At 51.5% G+C, this 18,916-nt stretch overlaps 1 protein-coding gene across 1 annotated transcript; it reads left to right on the forward strand.

Annotated features, from left to right (window-relative positions):
- Positions 1 to 586: 586 nt before the first annotated feature.
- LOC122392063 (metabotropic glutamate receptor 3-like) lies at positions 587 to 18,709 on the forward strand. Its single transcript, XM_043386563.1, has 16 exons — positions 587 to 805; positions 1,045 to 1,204; positions 3,516 to 3,652; positions 5,935 to 6,080; positions 6,202 to 6,389; positions 6,756 to 6,904; positions 7,156 to 7,376; positions 7,647 to 7,813; positions 8,259 to 8,387; positions 8,983 to 9,113; positions 9,265 to 9,457; positions 9,766 to 10,218; positions 10,430 to 10,637; positions 11,204 to 11,373; positions 12,426 to 12,506; positions 18,446 to 18,709. The coding sequence occupies exons 1-16, from the start codon at positions 587 to 589 to the stop codon at positions 18,610 to 18,612; spliced, it is 2,919 nt and encodes a 972-aa protein (XP_043242498.1). The 3' UTR covers positions 18,613 to 18,709.
- The last annotated feature ends 207 nt before the right edge of the window (positions 18,710 to 18,916 follow it).

Here is an 18,916-nt window from a genome sequence, read left to right on the forward strand (position 1 = left end):
TTCGTTTAATCAGATGCTTAGCCATTTCAGCTGTCAGGCAATCAGAAAAAAACATCGGCTAACTGGTGACTGCGCGGCGGTTACCTGCATAGCGCATCCTAAACCTCCTTCACGCATCGGTGAAACGAGAAAAGTGAAATGAAATTGAATCGTGATACAACAGTGACGTTTTCGCTCACTGCAGTTCACCATGTTGGTGACATTTGCGGTGTGCGATGAGGCGCTGAGACCGCTCCACTTTTATGCAGTCGGCTCGCCGAATTTAGGCCGTAAAGTATGAGAATGTCCTGTGAACCTCCGATATGCCTCCTATATAGTCATGATGTTGCTTGCTATCGCAACGGGCAGCAAGGGCTCAGCTGAAGGAGCGCGCCGTGCCTGCTCATGGTGGTAGATCCGCCCAACGTGCCACTTCTTATAAAAATCAGAATAAAATAAATGAATGTAAGTCAAATAAATCACACAACCGTGATTTCATAATATGTCGAGAATAAATCTACCTAAACACATTGCATAAGCATATCTTTTTATTTTTGCATAATGCATGGCCATGCCTGTAATTAAGTCAGCACCGGCCCGCCACAGAATGGAGCTGAGCGGGCTGACGGTGGAGCTGGTGCTGAGCTGGCTGGTCGCGGAGCTGGCGCTGGCCGCGGCCCTCCAGCCCGACCACGGCGTGAACCAGCGGCCGCCGTTCTGGGGCAGCCACACCGTGTACGGCAACTACTCGGGGGACATCCTGCTGGGAGCGCTGTTCCCCGTCCACCAGATGGGACCGTCCGACGCCGACTGCGGACGCATACAGGCAAGTGGCTCCATGATGTTTCGGTTTGGCACCGATCCTTGCTGGCACCTTGCTTAAAAGTAACATGGGATTAGGTTCAATAACATAGGTACTTATGTAAATTTTGAAGAAATAACGCATCGTAAATACCTATTATTTTCTAGTAAAAATCAGCCAGTGTCAGCAAATCAATAAAATGTATTTCAGAGGATGAAGTCTATATCGTTTACCAAGTATAAATCACCGGTGACGGCTTACAGGGCGAGGACGGCGTTCAGCCTCTGGAGGCGATGCTGTTCACCCTGGACACCATCAACAACAGTCCGCAGATGCTGAACGGCGTGCGGCTCGGCGCCGTGGTGCTCGACTCATGTGACTCCGACTCTGTGGCTCTGCAGAGGTCCATGGAGTTCGTCAAAGGTCAGTGCTTCCGCGCCGGCAGCCGGATATACATACTTACTCAGACGAGGCAGCTAGAACTGCGTATGTACACTCAAGGTAGTGTAAAGCATGATTACTTTTGTGCAAAGCACGGGCGGCAAGTCGAGCCACGTGATTATGCACCGGGCTGCCTGCCTACATCCCTACACTGAGTGAAGTGAAGTGAAAATAAGGTTTTAAGGCGTCCCTGTCCATTGGACATTCGGCCACCTGTAAAGAATCTGACTGTATGCTAGAAAAATATCGAATTGCTAGAATTTTGATATTGCAAGTGCTCATTTACTTTAAATAAGTGTGTGTAAGTTCTAAAATTTTGACCTTTAAAGTGCTCGGTAACGCGTTGTGAGTTTCTTGGGAGGTGAGTGGGATCCCTGGGACTTACGTTACCTACAGTTAAAATTAGTTTTACGCTATAGTTACTTTAAATGGTTGTTGAGAGAGATGCCACTTTGCCCTCCATCAAGACAATAAATTCGATTTGGGGTTAATTTTGCCATGGTGCCGGCACATGGCCTACTCTTCACGAACTACACCATGGGTTCTTTATCGTGCGGGTTAGGAGGCAATCCCCACACCCCCTCTCACGCCGGGTGTCGCGTTCACCCTACAATGCCGGGTGGTGCAATTGGCCTAAATAACTATTGTCTGAAGGACAAGACTGCATGGCTATTTGGCACCGGCCCGTCTATGAAGCTGTTTGAATGGTGCTGTTAAACAAAACTTTTTGGAGTTATGCCACTATTTTCCTTATTCTCAGCTAATGTGCATGCAGTATCTAATATCTATGCATACTGTTTAATTAGACGCCAGTCACGCCAGTCACGCGATGTGTGAATGATCCGCTTTATGAACACCGGCCAGTAACAACTGGCATTGTGCAGTGTGCAGTGTGCACACATGCTCTTCATATCCTTCGTCCCCGTGAAGCTCCAATGTAACTATTTCAAAGCCAAATGTATGTAAAAGTCTATTGACGTTCACGAAGTTGGTTATCAATAGAATATGATATCCGTTGAGAGGAGTGTTATTGCTCCAGAGAACACGTATACGATTGCACTGACGCATCCCTCGCCATATATTGGATGTCGTCGACGCACGGTCGTTCACACACGGAGAATGAATGATGTGTTATTGCGATATCGTAATGGGCAATCAGTCTCCGGCCATACGTGCGCCGTTTTCACGGACGATGTGACCTAAAGAGATGATCGTCGACAACTAACAGCACAACGACGGGAGGATATTCGCCTCGCAAGTCGCAACAGGCCATTATGATGCGCTGGGCGATACATGTATACACTATACGAGCGCAGTGTATGTACAGTAGACACAATTAGTTAGATGCTCGTTCAGGTGTAGGAACGTTTTAAGAAGAGAGGGAGCGACCTGTCAGCGTACTGACGGCGCATTGTTAGTAAACTTCACCTGCACCACAGATCTCTGCGCACAGTTGTAATAGATCCATTATCCATGACTGCCGAATATCTTCAAAAGTTACACGGGCAAATGAAGCTCCACGGGAAATAGCTCAAAACCGGCGCCATCAATTTCTAATTGCGAGATGATAGTGGTTCGTCGAAAAAAAAAATTCCACGAGACCTATGGGAAACGCGGGCTTTTAAACTTTAACGCACGCGTTCCATGGGTAAAGTTGAGAAAACATCGACACTTATACGCCGATCCCTATCCCGAACATTGTTGGCAATCGCTCACATCCCGAGCTAATAGCAAGTAGTTCGGCAACAGCAGCCAGTCACTAGTCAGAGCGACTCGCGGGGAACGCAGCACACTGACCGATCACGGATAGAATTGGTTTGGCGTTCACCGTATAATTTATGGCTGGACATGCGTAGCGTGCATAACAACACTAATGTAGATTAATTGCCGCGGCCTGTGACATATTGTGAAATAATTGGCCTATGTTCTGTGGGTGTGGTTAAGATTGATCAGTTAGTGCGTATTTGTAGGGGAACGAACACATTTGAAAGTGAATAGGTACTGGTACACATTTCAAGCATGCCTATTTGATAAAATGACCGATCATTGTTTTACCATCACATACTGTTGTTCTCCGCATGGCTACTGGACCAATTCTCAAAATGGAAACGGCAAGTGAAAGCCGTTACAAAACTGCTTTTACTAAATTATCAAGCATGGTCGTCTTTTTATGACGGCCTCAAAGATTACATATTCGTCTCATGCTTGAGTTCACACTCTTTCTTTGTACCCTTTTTATATATCGCCGACCAGGGCCTATCGTATCGCTGACACGGTCGTGGCAATTCGGCAGGGTTTTTCAGCCGGGCCAACCGCCACCACCGTGTCGATTTCGTCTGCGGGGACGGCCAGCCTCCGGCATACCGGAATAACAGCTACGACCGTATGGTGGGCGTGATCGGCGGACAGTCGAGCGCCGTCTCCATACAGGTCAGTCTGACAGACTAAAATAGTTTACAGAGGTCAGCCTGGACAGTCCAGCGCCGTCTCCATACAGGTCAGTCGGTCACGGAATCTGCGACAGTCTCATAGGGTCTGTCTGGCAGATAAATGTTCAAATGCAGTCTTCACCCTCCATACAGGTCAGCCTGACATACAGACTACGAGGCTCCGTACAGGTCAGCCTGACAGATGGTTGGGCACAATCTCCATTCTACAGTCGATGATTCATGCAATCAATTTATTCTTCTTCTTTTTTGTCGGTGCGTGATTGATTTATAAAGTTCGCCGCTCATAAAACGATAAGATTATTCGATTGCTACTCCTGTCCGGCCAAATAAGATCCGTACTTCATTGGCAATCGACGCTTGGTCGGTGCTGTTTAATCCGTTTGGTTAAGTGCAGTGCCTTTTAAATGCGAAGAAAATCATCGTTATTTAAAGGAAATAGTTCACTTTCACGAAATTATTTTTTTTGCAATGGATTTCTGATTTTTTATGTTCAAAATGATCAGCAAAGAAAATAAAACCTATTTATAACAAAAGATTATTTTCTTTATTTTGATATAAGAAGAACTTTTCAGTTTCTGTAAGGCACAGGCGATCCAGTATGAAAAGAGCATGGGTTCCGAAAATTCTTCAGAAACTAGAGAAATTATCGCGGCCACCGGCATTTGGGCGATCTGCTGCTGCTGAATGTCCTTATTGATCAGTACGAGAATTTCTCTTGAGTTCTCGTAGATAATTTCACTAGTTTCTGAAGAATTTTCGGGACCCATGCTCTTTTCATACTGGATGCGAATATATGCAAGGCACACATCCTCAACGCAATACACCTTTTTCGGGACGAGAAATAGAATATCTTTGCCTAGGGTGATCGTTGGGCTGTAAAAGCTCCTGATTTATGCTCGTCTCAGCCCAAGCTACGGAACTGCTATTCCAGTTCAAAACCCATGTTAAAAAGTGAACTATTTCCTTTAATGCATCAGGTGATGACTTACCGGGCTTCTCACAAAAGTCGGACCAATTTCTTTTGCGGATAGTGGACTGAAAGCAATATCTAAACGAAACAAATGCACATGAAAAGAAAGCAAATTTTTAGGAGATTTATATGATACCATATTTGTTAAGTTTAAAAAATGAGACAGTGGTCTAAGACGCAAAAGCAAACTCAAAGAAATTCTACTTTCAAAATAAGTCGGTCGTTTCAACACAATGGAACTCCCGCAACCTTTTTTTTTAAGTGAGCACCATCTTGAAATGCTATTTTCCACATTGTTGAAAGTTTCTGGCTCGAGGAAATGTTAACTGCGGGTTCAAAGAACATAACGGCAGCCGCAAATCCAATCAAAGAAGCAAGCTGGCGAACGTCGCTCGTGTGAGAGATGCGCTACCCAGGCTGTCAACGGTCAGCGATATCGGATGACCCTGACAAATTTTGGAGCGTCCTGCAGACCACGATGGGCAGCGATCCTGATCCACTCAAGTGCCAATAGTTCCAGCTAGACGGTTCCACAGCCAATACCGCCAAAGAAAACCGGGAGTGGCTGCAGGAGCGCTCCGGGCAGCGTGTGATCTCGAGGTTCGAGGCACACCCGTGACCAGCGAGCTCCCCGGACTTGACCCCACCGGACTTTTTCCTGTAGGACCACCTCAAGTCCCAGGTGTACCGAAACCACCAAAGAAGCCCCAAAGACCTGAAGGGTGCAATGAGGTCGGCGGTACGCAGCCTGCCATCTTCCGTGTGCCATGCTGCAACAGAAGCCGTGCTGCACGGGGCTTAACTGTGCATCGAGCGAAACGGGTGTCATCTCGAATAGGTCCGGCGCGGCTCAGTAAGGCGATCGCCGACGGTCAAAATCCCCTGAAACAAAATATTTTTAACTAGGCTTTCAAGTGATGCCTGATTTATTTTTGTAACACTGACACACCCTTAAATATATTGATTATAAATTCGTCCGACTTTTGTGAGAAGCCCGGTAGAACCGCTTTCATAGAAGCGAGCTCAAAGCTTCAGGCTGAAAATGCCTTGCTCAGCGTCTTTACGTAATAGGAGAAACCCCCTTATTCACTGGTTTCCTTTGAGCTGTTGAATCCGTAGAGTAGGTAGCTGTAGGTATAATATGGCTGTGTCAAATTTGTGATTAGGTGAGAATACCTGCGAGTAGGTATCAACGTAAATAATGAGTTTTACATTGCAAAATCTGTAAGATAAATCGAATTCCACAATTAACTTTTAAGGAGGCATTAGTCGAGACTGCGTCGTATTCGCAGGTGGCGAATCTCTTGCGCAACTTCGAGGTTCCCCAAATCAGCTACCTCTCCACATCCACCACGCTGAACGGACCAAAGTACAGCTACTTCTTCCGCACCGTGCCATCGGACGTCAACCAGGCGGCGGCCATACTGGAGATCCTCAAGTAAGCTGGCTGATAATTTCTACATGTAGCTTACGAAATAATTTCGACCTTGAAAATTGATTGCAGCACAAAAGTAATCCTTTCTTGGTGTTTGACCATTGCATGGATGCACGTCATGCAGGGTTTTCGGCTGGACGCACGCGTCTGTCGTCTACTCCAACTCGGACTACGGCAACCGCGGCTTCCAGAAGCTGGAGGAGCTGGCCTCCAGCTACGGCATCTGCTTCTCCAGCCCGCTGCGGCTCGATCAGGAGCGCCAAGACTATGACGACGTCATCGAGAGTCTTGTCAACAAGACCAACGCCAGAGGTCGGTATGGGACCCGGGGGCCGTGCAGAGAGGCTGGGGAAACTGATGGTAATGGAGCGGACATGTTTAGTTGTCACTGTAATAAGATCGATGGAGTACTGAACATCAAGACGCTGCATTGGTGTATGTACTCGGGATTCAACGTCAAACTATAGATCACAAGCCAGCGAGATAATAAACGAAGCACCGTTGACTTGACCATCCCCCAGAGTGACAGCACATTTGGAATCGTCTTTAAATCGTCGTCATGTTTATGGCCATTACCTGGAGCACGTCCTGACATCTGCCTCCCCTCTACCTAACCAAGAGAAACAGATTTGTTTGTCCCCCGAGCTCGAACGGTCGCCCGCTCCGTCTGCCCGGCAGCGGTGGTCGTATTTGCCGACAAGATGGCGACCGGCTCGCTGATGCACGCGGCCAAAGCGCGCAATAACACGGCTGGCCTGGTATGGATCGGATCGGACGCCTGGTCCTCCCGCGAGACCGTCGTCAATGGAGTCGAGGATGTAATCGAGGTGGGTCCGAGGACGACTCCGGGGAACAGAAATAGCCAATAGGGATCTGTGGGATCACCTACATATCTATCCATTCGACCATGGATATCAATAGCAACGAGTTGACGACTCGATGTTAGGAAAGTATGCAAAACATTCTATTTGAAACATGTTTATTTCATATTTGCAATTCATCTAGTTAAAAAAGACGCTTAAATGGGCTGAAAATGCGTAAAATCACCTCTCAGTTCAGTGCAGTGGTCTGGTTGCAGGGCACCATTTCGGTGCAGCCGCTGGTGCAGCACCTGAACGGGTTTGACGCGCACATGGACAGCCTGGACCCGCGCTCGGCGACCAGTCTGGAGCGGAACCCGTGGCTGGCAGAGTTCTGGGAGGAGACGTTCGGCTGCCACCTGTCTGCCGAGCCGGCGGACGGGGACACACGGCCCGAGTGTGACCCCGACGTCCGACTCTCCGTCGGCGGCGGCTACAGGTACCGACTCAACCGAGGCCATACTGACATTATTATAGGTAATCTCTACTTATCAAGTGCATTCATAGCTCTTATGAAGCTGTCTAATGAAATATGCACTACTCTTTTTAAATACGATCGTATTTATTTTACACGTGGGGTGAAAATTCATTTTAAACGCTTCAACCTTTTAGTAACATTGTTTTAAGGATTTAGTATTTAGTGTCGTTAAGGACTCTCACATGCAAATGTAGCTGCACAGTTCACCGTCTGATGGTCCTTTTCGACCAGGCAGCAGACGTACCTGCACTTTGTGCGGGACGCCACGTGGGCGTTCGCCACGGCGCTGGACGACATGCACCGTGACCTGTGCGGCGGCCGGCCGGGCCTCTGTCACCAAATGGGCCACATTGAGGGCAGGGACCTCCGGCGCTACCTCAGCAACGTCGTCTTCAAAGGTGCCGACACAAGGAGTCCTGAGAGTTTTTAGCGGACTTAATCGCAGGCATACTCTCTACTTTTGCCATGTTCAACATTGCAGTGCACTGCTGTTCGTTGTTATGCATCTGTTTGCATGGAGACGGAATTTTGGAGAAAGCATTGTAATGCAATAATATAACTATGCTCATTTATGTTACTTTGCTTCGTTAGCTTGATGTAACTATTGCCTTACAATGTAAGGCAATAGGCTTACAAGGGTATGAAGTATATCAATGTATATCATACATTGTATACAAGGCTTACAATGTATGAAACTTCTTGGCAAGGAAAAAGTCTAGCGCGAGATGTAAGGCTTACATCTCGCGCTAGACTTTTTCCTTGCCAAGAAGTTTCATAATTGGGCAGTTCACCAGGACTCAAACAATTACATTACTTTTCATAACGTTTTGCTGTTCTTCTCAGACCAGAACAGCCAGTCGTTTCGATTTATGAATGGAAGCGGTGAAGGGCCGCCACGCTACTCCATCCTGAACTTCCAACGGGACGACCTAACAGGCCGCTACTCGTGGAAAACTGTCGGCCAGTACTCCCGTGAGTGCAACTCGATATTCACCTAACGCTGCTCAAACATTCCAACATCAAGTTCAAACGGCATTGTGTGCGTTTGGCTCTTTTATGAAGCGCTGATGTGAGAACAGCGGTTCTGTTCACATACGGGTACAACGGCGGCCTATGTGGCTCGTTTCATTAGTCCGCTACACAGGAATGGCCTCGTGCTCTCTGACCTCTTATTCGGCTGACCGCTCCCTGAGGGCTGCTATATTCGGGCCAATGAAGGTGTTCACGTGAAGGCATCAGGCGGAAAGCTGCCGCAACGCTTCAGTGAACTTGCGGTGGCCTGGCTGTTATGACGTTGCCAGGAGAGTGTTAAGTTGTTTGTGGCCGCGATATAATTGCACGCGAAAATTATGAAATAAAACGTAGGTATCACTTTGGAATAAGGTTTATTGCATATGAAATGTGAAAGGCAGAGCAGTTGCTAGGGAAGATACGTCCAATAAAAAGTTGTAAATTTTTATTTCCAACGTGCAATGCGGCAGCACGTTCGTGCTGCGACCTGCGGTAAGTATTGATTCGCCCCAATGACGACGATTCGTTTCAATGTATCTCGTGCTGTGTTCTGCAGTGAAGGAGGACGGGAAGGCAAACCTGGAGCTGCGGAGAAACGAGACTCGCTTCAAGGCTCGCAGCAACTACACATTTCCACTTTCCAGCTGCAGCGCACCATGTCAAATAAATCAAGTCAAGGTTAAAAAGGTAAGTCAGGACGACGCAGCGTATCTAGTTATCCGAGGCTATGTAATGAATCAGGCGTAATCGAGTGTATTTTTACTCACTCATCTAGCGCCACACTCCAGTATCCCGTCCTCTCACGCGCCTGTTGCTGACCCACGCCGGGCGCCGGCAGGAGAACGACCTCTGCTGCTGGACGTGCCGCACGTGCGGCCACTACCAGAGGGTGGTGGATGAGTACGACTGTCAGGAGTGTCCGCCCGGCTCGCTGCCGTCACCCTCTAAACGCGACTGTGTCATGGTGCCGCTGCAACACGTCGACTATTCCAGCCCGTGGGCGCTGGCGGCCATCGCATTCGCCGTGTTCGGTATGTCGGCTGCTTCATTAGACGGACGTGATGAACAGTTGAGCGAAGTTGGCATTCGGACAAGTTGGAATTGAGCAAATTCTTTATAAATGACTTAGACCCTCTAGCATCAGGTTACGCAGGAACTTAATCAAAATCTTAAATCATTGATGGGTTGATTCTCATTGGCCTCCGTCTTGATTGTTTTACCAAAGCCTTTGCGGACTAATATTTTACGAGTATGTTCCTCTAATGCGTCGGGGATATGATTTCTGTTTTAACCAAGGTCATCTGTGGGCTGATTTTTCTATCTCTCTCTGCACCGTCAGGGATAGTGATCACGGTGCTGTGCGGTCTGATATTCGCCGTACACGGCTCCACGCCGGTGATCAAGGCGTCGGGTCGGGAGCTCAGCTACCTACTGCTGCTCGGCGACCTGCTCTCGTTCAGCCTGACCTTCGTGATCGTGGCGCGGCCGAGCGAGCTCAGCTGCGGCCTGACGCGCTTCTTCCTCGGTCTCTGCTACACGGTCTGCTACGCGGCCATCGTCACCAAGACCAACCGGATCTCGCGCATCTTCACGGGCCGGCCGCGGAAGCCGCGCACGCGCTACACCTCTCCGCGCTCTCAGTTGGTGATCACGGCGCTGATTACCTTGCTGGAGGTACTGGTGAACGCCGCCTGGCTGCTCTACCGGCCGCCACTCACTCTGGTCGTGACGCCCACTCGGGAGCAGCGGGTGCTCATCTGCGACGGCCTGGACGACAGCTCCTACCTGATCGGTGAGAGCCAGGGAGGGGAGAGAGGGAGGGAGAGAGAGGGGGCAAGAGGGAGGTCGAGACAGATAGGAGAAAGTCACCATTTCCATGAGTTTCCCGCTGTTGTTCTCCAGAAAGTATGATCTATGTATTCGCGGATCTCGATCGGCTGCTATTGTCTCCCCTTCGTATGATTGATACGCTTATTTCGCTCGGTTCCCTGTCATCTCCGCAGGTCTGATCTACCCACTGATTTTGATCGGGTTCTGCACCGTATACGCTGTGAAGACTCGCAAATGTCCGGGTGGCTTTAACGAGGCGCGCTACATCGTCTTCACCAACTACACGACGTGCGTGCTGTGGCTGGCGTTCGTGCCGCTCTACATCGCCGCCTCGGACCACGCGCTGCGCACCGTCACTCTAGCCATGTCGCTGTCCCTCAGGTCAGTCGGCGGCGCCCAAATACAGGCACGAACTGTCCCCTCCCGACCCTCCCCGAACTATCCCCTCCCGACCCTCCCCGAACTGCCCTCTCCCGGCCCTCCCCGAACTGTCCCCTCCCGACCCTCCCCGCGCCGAGAGTCGGCCTGATGCGTAATTACTTAGGCAGTGATACTGTAAGCTTTTATCGGCTCAAAGGCTTAGGGCCAGTCGCGAAGTTTTCCGCTCGGCATATCCCGGTTGCTTTATGTAACGCACTTAAACCGTTTGTTTTACGAAAACTGGCTCGGGTTCCAACTCATTTGAGCTTGTGACGCTGCTTAAGAGAATGTAAAATATACTCAAACATAAAAGCGATGTAATTGCGGGCATTTAAATTAATTGATAAATGCAAATGGAACAAAAAGCATAGCCTTAGCATTATCATAATGCCATTTTAAGAATTTCCGTATTTGTTTATACATGAATGGATTTCTCTTTATCGCACCTCCCACAATGCCGGCCTTTGAGGGCATCGGATCCGTTCCCCCGCGGCAGTCACTCGGACCAGTCTGTTCCCCCTCCACAGCGGGCTGGTGCAGCTGGCCTGCCTGTTCTTCCCCAAGATGTACGTTGTGCTGTGGAAGCCCGAGAAGAACACGCGTGACGCCGTGATGGCGCACCGCAACACCACGTTTGTCACAATGGCGTGCCACGCCGCTCCGGTGGTGCTGATCAACGGCAGCGGCGGCACCAGAGGTGAGCGGGGCAGGGGTCACTGCTGCAGAGGTGAGCCGAAACACGGTCACTGGTCAGAAGAGAGGTCAATCGGCACACGACTTAGGTCACATGCCGGCACAGAGGTCAGTAGAGGCATCAGAATGTTCGTGAAATGATTTCCATCAGCGAACTTCGCGATCGTGGCTTGTTTTGCGTTTACTTCACAAAGCTCTGTTCCATTTCATCATGTTTTCAACAATAAAGGGGATAGCTGAGCTCATAAAGGGCTACTTACTTCACTCATGCCATTTAGAAGTTCGTGAAAAGCGTCTGTATGTTGTTCCGTGACCTGCCCGACCTGTGTGGGCGGCGCGGTGGGACGCTGGCCGTGTGTCAGAGGTCACGGTGTTGAGTGTTGGTCGCCGGAAATGTACCGGGCGTGGGGCGCAAATAGCGCCGCTGTGTCCACTCTGTCCATGGACTGCTCGTTTGTGGTATTGCTCGGGCCGGCTCCGGTCCGCCGCTGGGACGGCATGTAACCTGAAACACCGTATCGACCGGGCGCGGGCACTGCGGTTACCCGCACCCCCTCCCCCGTCCCGGGAAGGCGGCCTCTCACAGACATTGAGACTGGACACGAGCTGGGTGTTCGTGGAGGGACGCCTTGAATGGCTGACGATGATCGGCTGAATAGTAGGACCATAGGACACACCGATTAATAGATATTAGATGCTGTGCAAAAGTGTATATTCATAGCTAGACTGAATAATAAAATGCAGTAAATGGTAACAGTATGAAAAGCTGAAGCTGCATAGCCAAGTAAGAGTGTGGTAATATAGCATATTTCCACACGTTTAAGGACTATAAAAAAATGGTATTGCACCGATGAAACGTAGCTTCTGAAATTCTGAAATTACGTGGAGCCTGATGATTAAAGGCAACAACGCAACAACACTGAATACATTGGGTCCTCGTTCATTACTGACTCATTCAATCAAGTTCTTCAGGACATTGCAGATATCACCACTTTGGCACCCCCCCCCCCCCCCGTCCCGGCCCGTGAGCTGACCACTGCTCCTTCCCCATTCCAGGACGGCGCCAGGCCCCGCTCTGCTGCCACCGGCACCCAGCCAGCTCCTGCGGCTCGGACGGACCGGCGCTGGCGCCCACCGGTACGTAACCAACTCACAAACAGCGAAACAAACACAAACGAACATCAAACACACTTCCGACAAACCAACCACACCAGCAAACTTGGAAAGACGCATCCCGAGTCCTAGCAAACTCAAACATGCAAGCAGTTATACACGTTACACAGTACACACCAGCAAGATGCCGCTTGCATTCACACACGGCCTTTCAGAAAGACTGTTCATAACTCCATATCATCATTGTCTCCTGAGCGCTTAATGAGTATTATCTATCCAAACTGGCCGGATCTAAGTCGTTCTAGCTCCTTAGTCAGCAGTGTTCAGTCATCGATATCGGCTCCACACGAGCACCGACACGCCGAATCGGCGGAGGTCCTCTAGACCTCAGCCTCCTGGCCTCTCTCTTGCACCGGTAGGCCCCATACCGTCCGGAGAGGTCACTGCAGGCCGGTCATGGCCCCGTTTCTAGGATAGTGTACACGAGATGGTCTCCATTCCCCAGCCCGACCGCCTTCTCCGAAGAACGGTCGGCCCGTGGTCGCACCGGCCCAGTGTGTGTGCACGCGTGTGCTCGCATGAGCCATTCAGCCTGTGACAAGCTGATTGGCCGCTTGTTACACAACGAGTGCGTCTGACGTGTTTTTTCCATGGATGGGAATGCTTCTGGCGGCACAATGGTCGCTATGGAAGAGTTCTCGAGCCGAGTGCCACAATGCTAGTGGCTTGTAGCCACCGTCTCCCTTGGTAACACAAAACGTGCTTTCGAATATAATTATTTACAGGGTGACACAAAAAAAAAAAACGGTCATCACCAAATTTCGAATAACTTCGGAAATGTTATTCAAATAATCACCAAACTTTGGCCACTTAAGGTCACACCTATGTAGCATATATCCACCAAGTTTCAAGTCTTCACTACGAATACTTTGAGTACAGTGTGTGTTTTACTGACGCTCCACAATGTGCTCCAGGTGAGCGCCACGGCGCTGCAGGGCGTAGGCACACTTGCATCCGGCGGGCAAAGTTGTCGATAACCCGATGGCTGTGCACTTTACAGAGTGCAATGGCCTCTGGAGACAGTGCTCAGGGGGTGTGCTACCCCTGAAACGTTATTCTTATCGGGTTATCGGCAACTTTGCCCGCCGGATGCAGGTGTGCCTACGCCCTGCAGCGCCGGGGCGCTCACTTGGAGCACATTGTGGAGCGTCCGTAAAACACACACTGTACTAAAAGTATTCGTAGTGAAGACTTGAAACTTGGTGGATGTCTGCTACATAGGTGTGACCTAAAGTGGCCGAAGTTTGGTGATGATCTGAATAAAACTTCCGAAGTTATTCGAATTTTGGTGATGACCGCTTTTTTGTGTCACCCTGTATGTAGGCTACACCAATCACTTGTATTGGCTACGTAAGTTTTCAGGAGGATGACCTTCACTACGCTCGGTGTCTGGGTTGATGAGGCTGGTTGCTGTCACCATCACGGACGCAGAAGGCAAAGAAGCATGCAAAGATAGTGGCGAATGTCCTTTTTGACTTATAAATATTCACCGAATGATGGCCAAAATGGTGTTCGATGGATGGCCACCGATGGAGCCGGTGGTTCTTGCTAAATTAGTCTCTGCGGTCAGGGCAGGCCGTCCTCTTTATGTAGGTCAGAATTTCCGTGGTGTCCGGAGCCGATTGTCCTTTCTAGATCGGAGTAGTTGCCGGGGCCGGCGGTCCTACTATAGATCCGAGTCTCTGTAGCTGCTGGGGCCGGCGGGTATAATTCCGAGTGTCTGGGAAGGGCGGGGCCGGCGTTTCTCTCCACTTTCGAGTCTCTAGTTGGCAGTGCCTGTGGATCTAGATCCGAGTCTCGGTGGTGTCCGGGGCCGGCGGACCATCACCCTCCGCACTGGCGCCGGCTCCAATCGAACCCCCACCAGCCGCCCTCCAGCGCGCCAGACGGGACATGTGGCGGCGCGCCTGGCCACGCACACGGCGCGCCATCGTGAACGACACGAATATGAAGACGCCCTGCAGGGTGTTGAGCACCACGAAGACGTGCCAGAGCGGCGGGAAGTCCACCCAGCCGGCGGCCAGACCGATTGCCCACGACAGGCCGCTGATGACCGCCAGCCGGCAGTACAGCTTCAGATTCGTCTGTGAAACGGAGCCACATATGTCGCTGGTTATATGTGGGACACACATTGCGATATAACGGACTCCAGTTCTCAAGACGGCTATGATGAAAGTGTCTCATTTTTCACCAAGTAAGCGTTTACATCCCCCTACTTTTAAGCACTGAAGCAAACAGTAACGCTTTTCAGAACTCTTCGCTGTCAGGTAGCAAAACATTTCCCGGTCTCCGTGGCTCACAGCGCCCCGATTCTGCACCTCTGGCGCTCGGTGGACCCACCTGGGACGGGCTGCAGGTGATGGCGGCCGCCGACTGCGCCGCCCTGCGGACCAGCAGCGCGCTGCCGACGAACAGCGCCACGTTAGCCACCATGATGACCAGCAGCGGCACGGCGAAGAACACCAGCAGCGCGCGCCGCCGGCTGAACCAGCACACCCGCTCGCCGAAGCCGGGTCGGTAGGCGGGCACCGAGTGCTGAGATGTGTCCGTAGCAATAGCCGCCACCACCAGACCGGCGGTGAAGCCGAACGCGTACAGAGAGTACAGGAGAAAAGTCTTCATTCGCTCACCGGAGGTGACGCGGAGTTCAGTCATGGCATGTCTGTGAAGGCAGAAGGAAGGAGAAAGTAATCTAGAAGCTCTTCATATAGATAGTTAAAGGGACACTCCCACCTTAACATTAGTTTTGAGTTGAGATAGCCAAATTGGCCATGGCCTGCAAATACCGGTTTGGGCACTCACAACATCGACAAATGCTTTAATTCGGAGATATGGAATTTCAAACTTGCAGTTTTCGGATTCTAAGGGGCTAGTGCATTGGTATGCCCCCTTAGAATTTGTGACGTCAGCGGAGATCTAACGATTTTTAAATCTTTTACTAAAACGTTTGGTAGCACGCGGTGGTATATGCTGCTTTGCGCGCAACAAATGCCGCACTTTCAAATAAAGTCGCTAGGAACAGCGGAGATCCCAAAAAGTAAACAAAAGTAAAAGTCTAATATCTTGAAAACCGGTGAATATTTTTCGATGAAATTTGGTAGATATTCGTTTTCGCTCTTTCTGAACCGAGCGACATCACTTTCGTGCCAATTCAATAACTTTTTTGAAGGTGGGAGGGTCCCTTTAAAACGTCAACGTGCATCGGTATAGCGTTCATAAGTATAGGCACGGCGTTCATAGGTGTAACGTTGCTTAACACTTAGCTATTTGGTTTCACTAATCCTGAGAACGTGCATGCATTTTTCTGTGCATACCTGAGTGAAATGAAGACGTCAAAGGCCATGACGTTCATCCAGAAGAACGACGCCATGAAGGCGGCGTACATGACGACGCCAAGCGCTCGGCAGCCCTCGGAGGCCGGCTCCTGGAACGGCGCCGCCACGAAGCAGATGTAGCCGACCAGCAGACAGGCGCAGAGCGCCGCCAGGTTCTTCCCGGGCAGATTGCGCTGCTCGGGCACCAGACAGAACAGCGCCAGGTGGCAGCAGAGGCAGACGATGGACACGACGACAAACACCAGCGACAGGGTGCCCAGAGTGGTGTCAAACTTGCTGAAGTCGCCTGACTTGGAGCACACCACCAGCTCGCCGTCTCTGAGCTCGAACTCGCCCTCGGCGTACCGATGGTCGTACAGCTGGACGTAGACGCTGCCATCTGAGCGGTTCTCGAATTCGTCAGCCGACAGGTAAAACTTCGGACAGAGTTTGAATTGAGAGGACTCTGCGCCGCCGTCATCCGGAGATTCCATTTTTGGCACACAGGTGTCATCTTTCAACGTGTAGCCGTCATCACAGAAAATGTGTCGACACTTGTGAAAGAAAGGGTCCCAGAGTCGTCCGTCATCACACACCGTGACCGCTCCGACCGTCCCGCTGCCCGACCGGTCAGAAATGTCCAGCAGAATCGAGAACGGAAGGGACGACGGGTAAGGTGGACTGGCGTAGGCTACGCCGCCACCTCGGAACCTGCTGAGTCGGCCGCAAACGAGCACGTCCGCCGGCACCCTATTACAGAGTGCACAGTGCAGATTACGGTAGACGTGACCGAGCGGCTCAGCTCGCCTGTTTGTCCTGCTCAGGTCGAGCATGCGGCCCGTGTAGGCGCCGCACTGGACGGCCGTCTCTGGCCCGACCCAGTCCGGTGCGCACTCTGACACCGCCGGCAGACACCCGCGCACGTGCTCGTCACCCAGACTCCGGGGCAGCTGCAGCTCCAGCTGACACGGCCTGAAGAACTCTGTGCCGTTAGCCGTTACCATCACTCCCCAGACTCCGTCCTCGTTCTGACGCAGGCTGGCCGCCGTGGTGTTCTCCGCCTCGCCCGGACCGGTCACCGGACAGCGGAGCAGGGTGCTCCAGAGTACCGCTCCGTCCGTGTCGCCGTGACAGCGGGCGCACGCCGCGCTCCGGTAGGTCCTTCCCGTCCGAGGGCTGGTCACAGGCAGGGCGGCCAGCGGGTCCTTAGATGGCCCGATGTCATCCGTCTCGCAGGCCCGCCGCGTGGCGTCGTGTGGCCACGAATCGGGACATCGTGCCACCATGTAATAGTGCGGCCCGTCTGCATACGAGCAGGTAAGTCCTTCGGGCACCGCGGAGGACACGCCAGCGTCTCGACAGCAGTCTCCGAAGGCTGCGCACTCCTCGTCACAGAAACACCCGAAGGAGAAGAGATCCCACAGCCCGGGACGCTGTGCTGTTTCCTTTCGAGCCAGGCACTGGTTGTCCGGGCACTGGGAGACGTTCTCTTCATCCGACTTGTTCCCGATGGTAAGGGGTACAAATTGGTCGGCTGTTCCCCATGTAGGGGGTTGAGTTGGTGGCTGGTCAATGGATAACACAACGCTGAGTAGGGAGAAAGCTACCACCCTTCCCAGTTGAGCTGGTAGTGCAGGATCGCAGGCACACATTTAATCTGTTCTCGGTGCAAGGGACTATCGTAGACGCCTTTCCAGCTCATACGATCGGTTGCTCCTCCCCGCAATCACTAAAGCACATCACAGCCAAACGCGAAACACTGCCAGCTGCACTCTCTCCTCGCACTGTGCACACCAGTATTGATAGCCTTGCACTCATGCAGTGTGCACACCAAGCGTGCTGCTCGCTGACCAACAGCGTACTGAGCATCTGATGTGGCATCGAGGCCCTTCACTCTCCCCTGGCTCTGTAGCGCTGCCGCCTCTGACCCGAGACATTCACAAGGCCAGTCGGTGCTGAGGGGAGCGCAGACGAGCACACCTCTGTAACACGCCGAGCACACGGCTCGTTGCATAACTGCTACTCGGCGTCTTCGCCGCGGGCATACGCTGAAGCGTGACTGAATGCTAATTTGGAAGCGTCAGCAGCGCGTTGAAGGCGGCTGCGTGCTACCTGTCGTGGTTTCAAGGCCACCAGCGTCAAGGTACAGGGCGAAGGGCACCCGCCATTTGACGGAGTTTTCTCAAAGGAAACATGGTATGTTACAAATTGCGAGCGAGTGCGATTCGATAAATGAGAATTCATAGCGAGCGTTCCGGCAAGTGAGATGCATTCGCAATCAAATCGCTAAATAGCCAAATGTGTCAGGTGACCGCCCCTCTACCATGCATTTCATTGTCCTCGATCCATGCTGCTTAGTGCTTAGTGCCAAGTAGGTAGGAAATTTCGAGGGGATATCGGTGACACTCATGCTGCACGATAAAATCGTCGCTCGACGCTTACTACAGTAAGAGGCGACCCACCAGTGACCTTTAGAACAAGCCTACCCACAATGGCTTAACCCCTCGGACAATGACGAGTCGGTGACCTGTAGCGCGCACCTTCCCACTGTGACCTTCTAATGACCTGTGACCTTGCCTCCCTTCGCAGTGAGCTCTGTCAGCGGAAACTCACCAGCGCGCGTGACCTCTGTGACCGCTCTCCGGCCAGACTTCAGCCGATGGGAGAACATCACAGCACTGCGAGGCGGCGTTATCGTCCGGGAGAGCGCCCTCGGCTCCGCGGGATTCCTCCGGCGCCGCAAACACTCGGTCTGAGAGAGAGAGAGAGAGAGAGAGAGAGAGAGAGAGAGAGAGAGAGAGAGAGAGAGAGAGAGAGGGAGAGAGAGAGGGAGGGAGAGAGAGAGAGAGAGAGAGAGAGAGAGAGAGAGAGAGAGAGAGAGAGAGAGAGAGAGAGAGAGAGAGAGAGAGAAGAGAGAGAGATACGTTTCCCGGCCGAACAATAGCAAGATATCGCCATTACCGCAGAATTGCAGATTGGCCATCTCATGTGTGCAAACAAAGCGAGCGGATGTTCTATGTCTTCGCCGTCACACGGTATCAGGGATATGATGGATGTTGC

Source organism: Amphibalanus amphitrite, unplaced genomic scaffold (genome assembly GCF_019059575.1).
Source record: "Amphibalanus amphitrite isolate SeventyFive unplaced genomic scaffold, NRLGWU_Aamphi_draft 000467F_arrow, whole genome shotgun sequence".
NCBI lineage: Eukaryota > Metazoa > Arthropoda > Thecostraca > Balanomorpha > Balanidae > Amphibalanus > Amphibalanus amphitrite.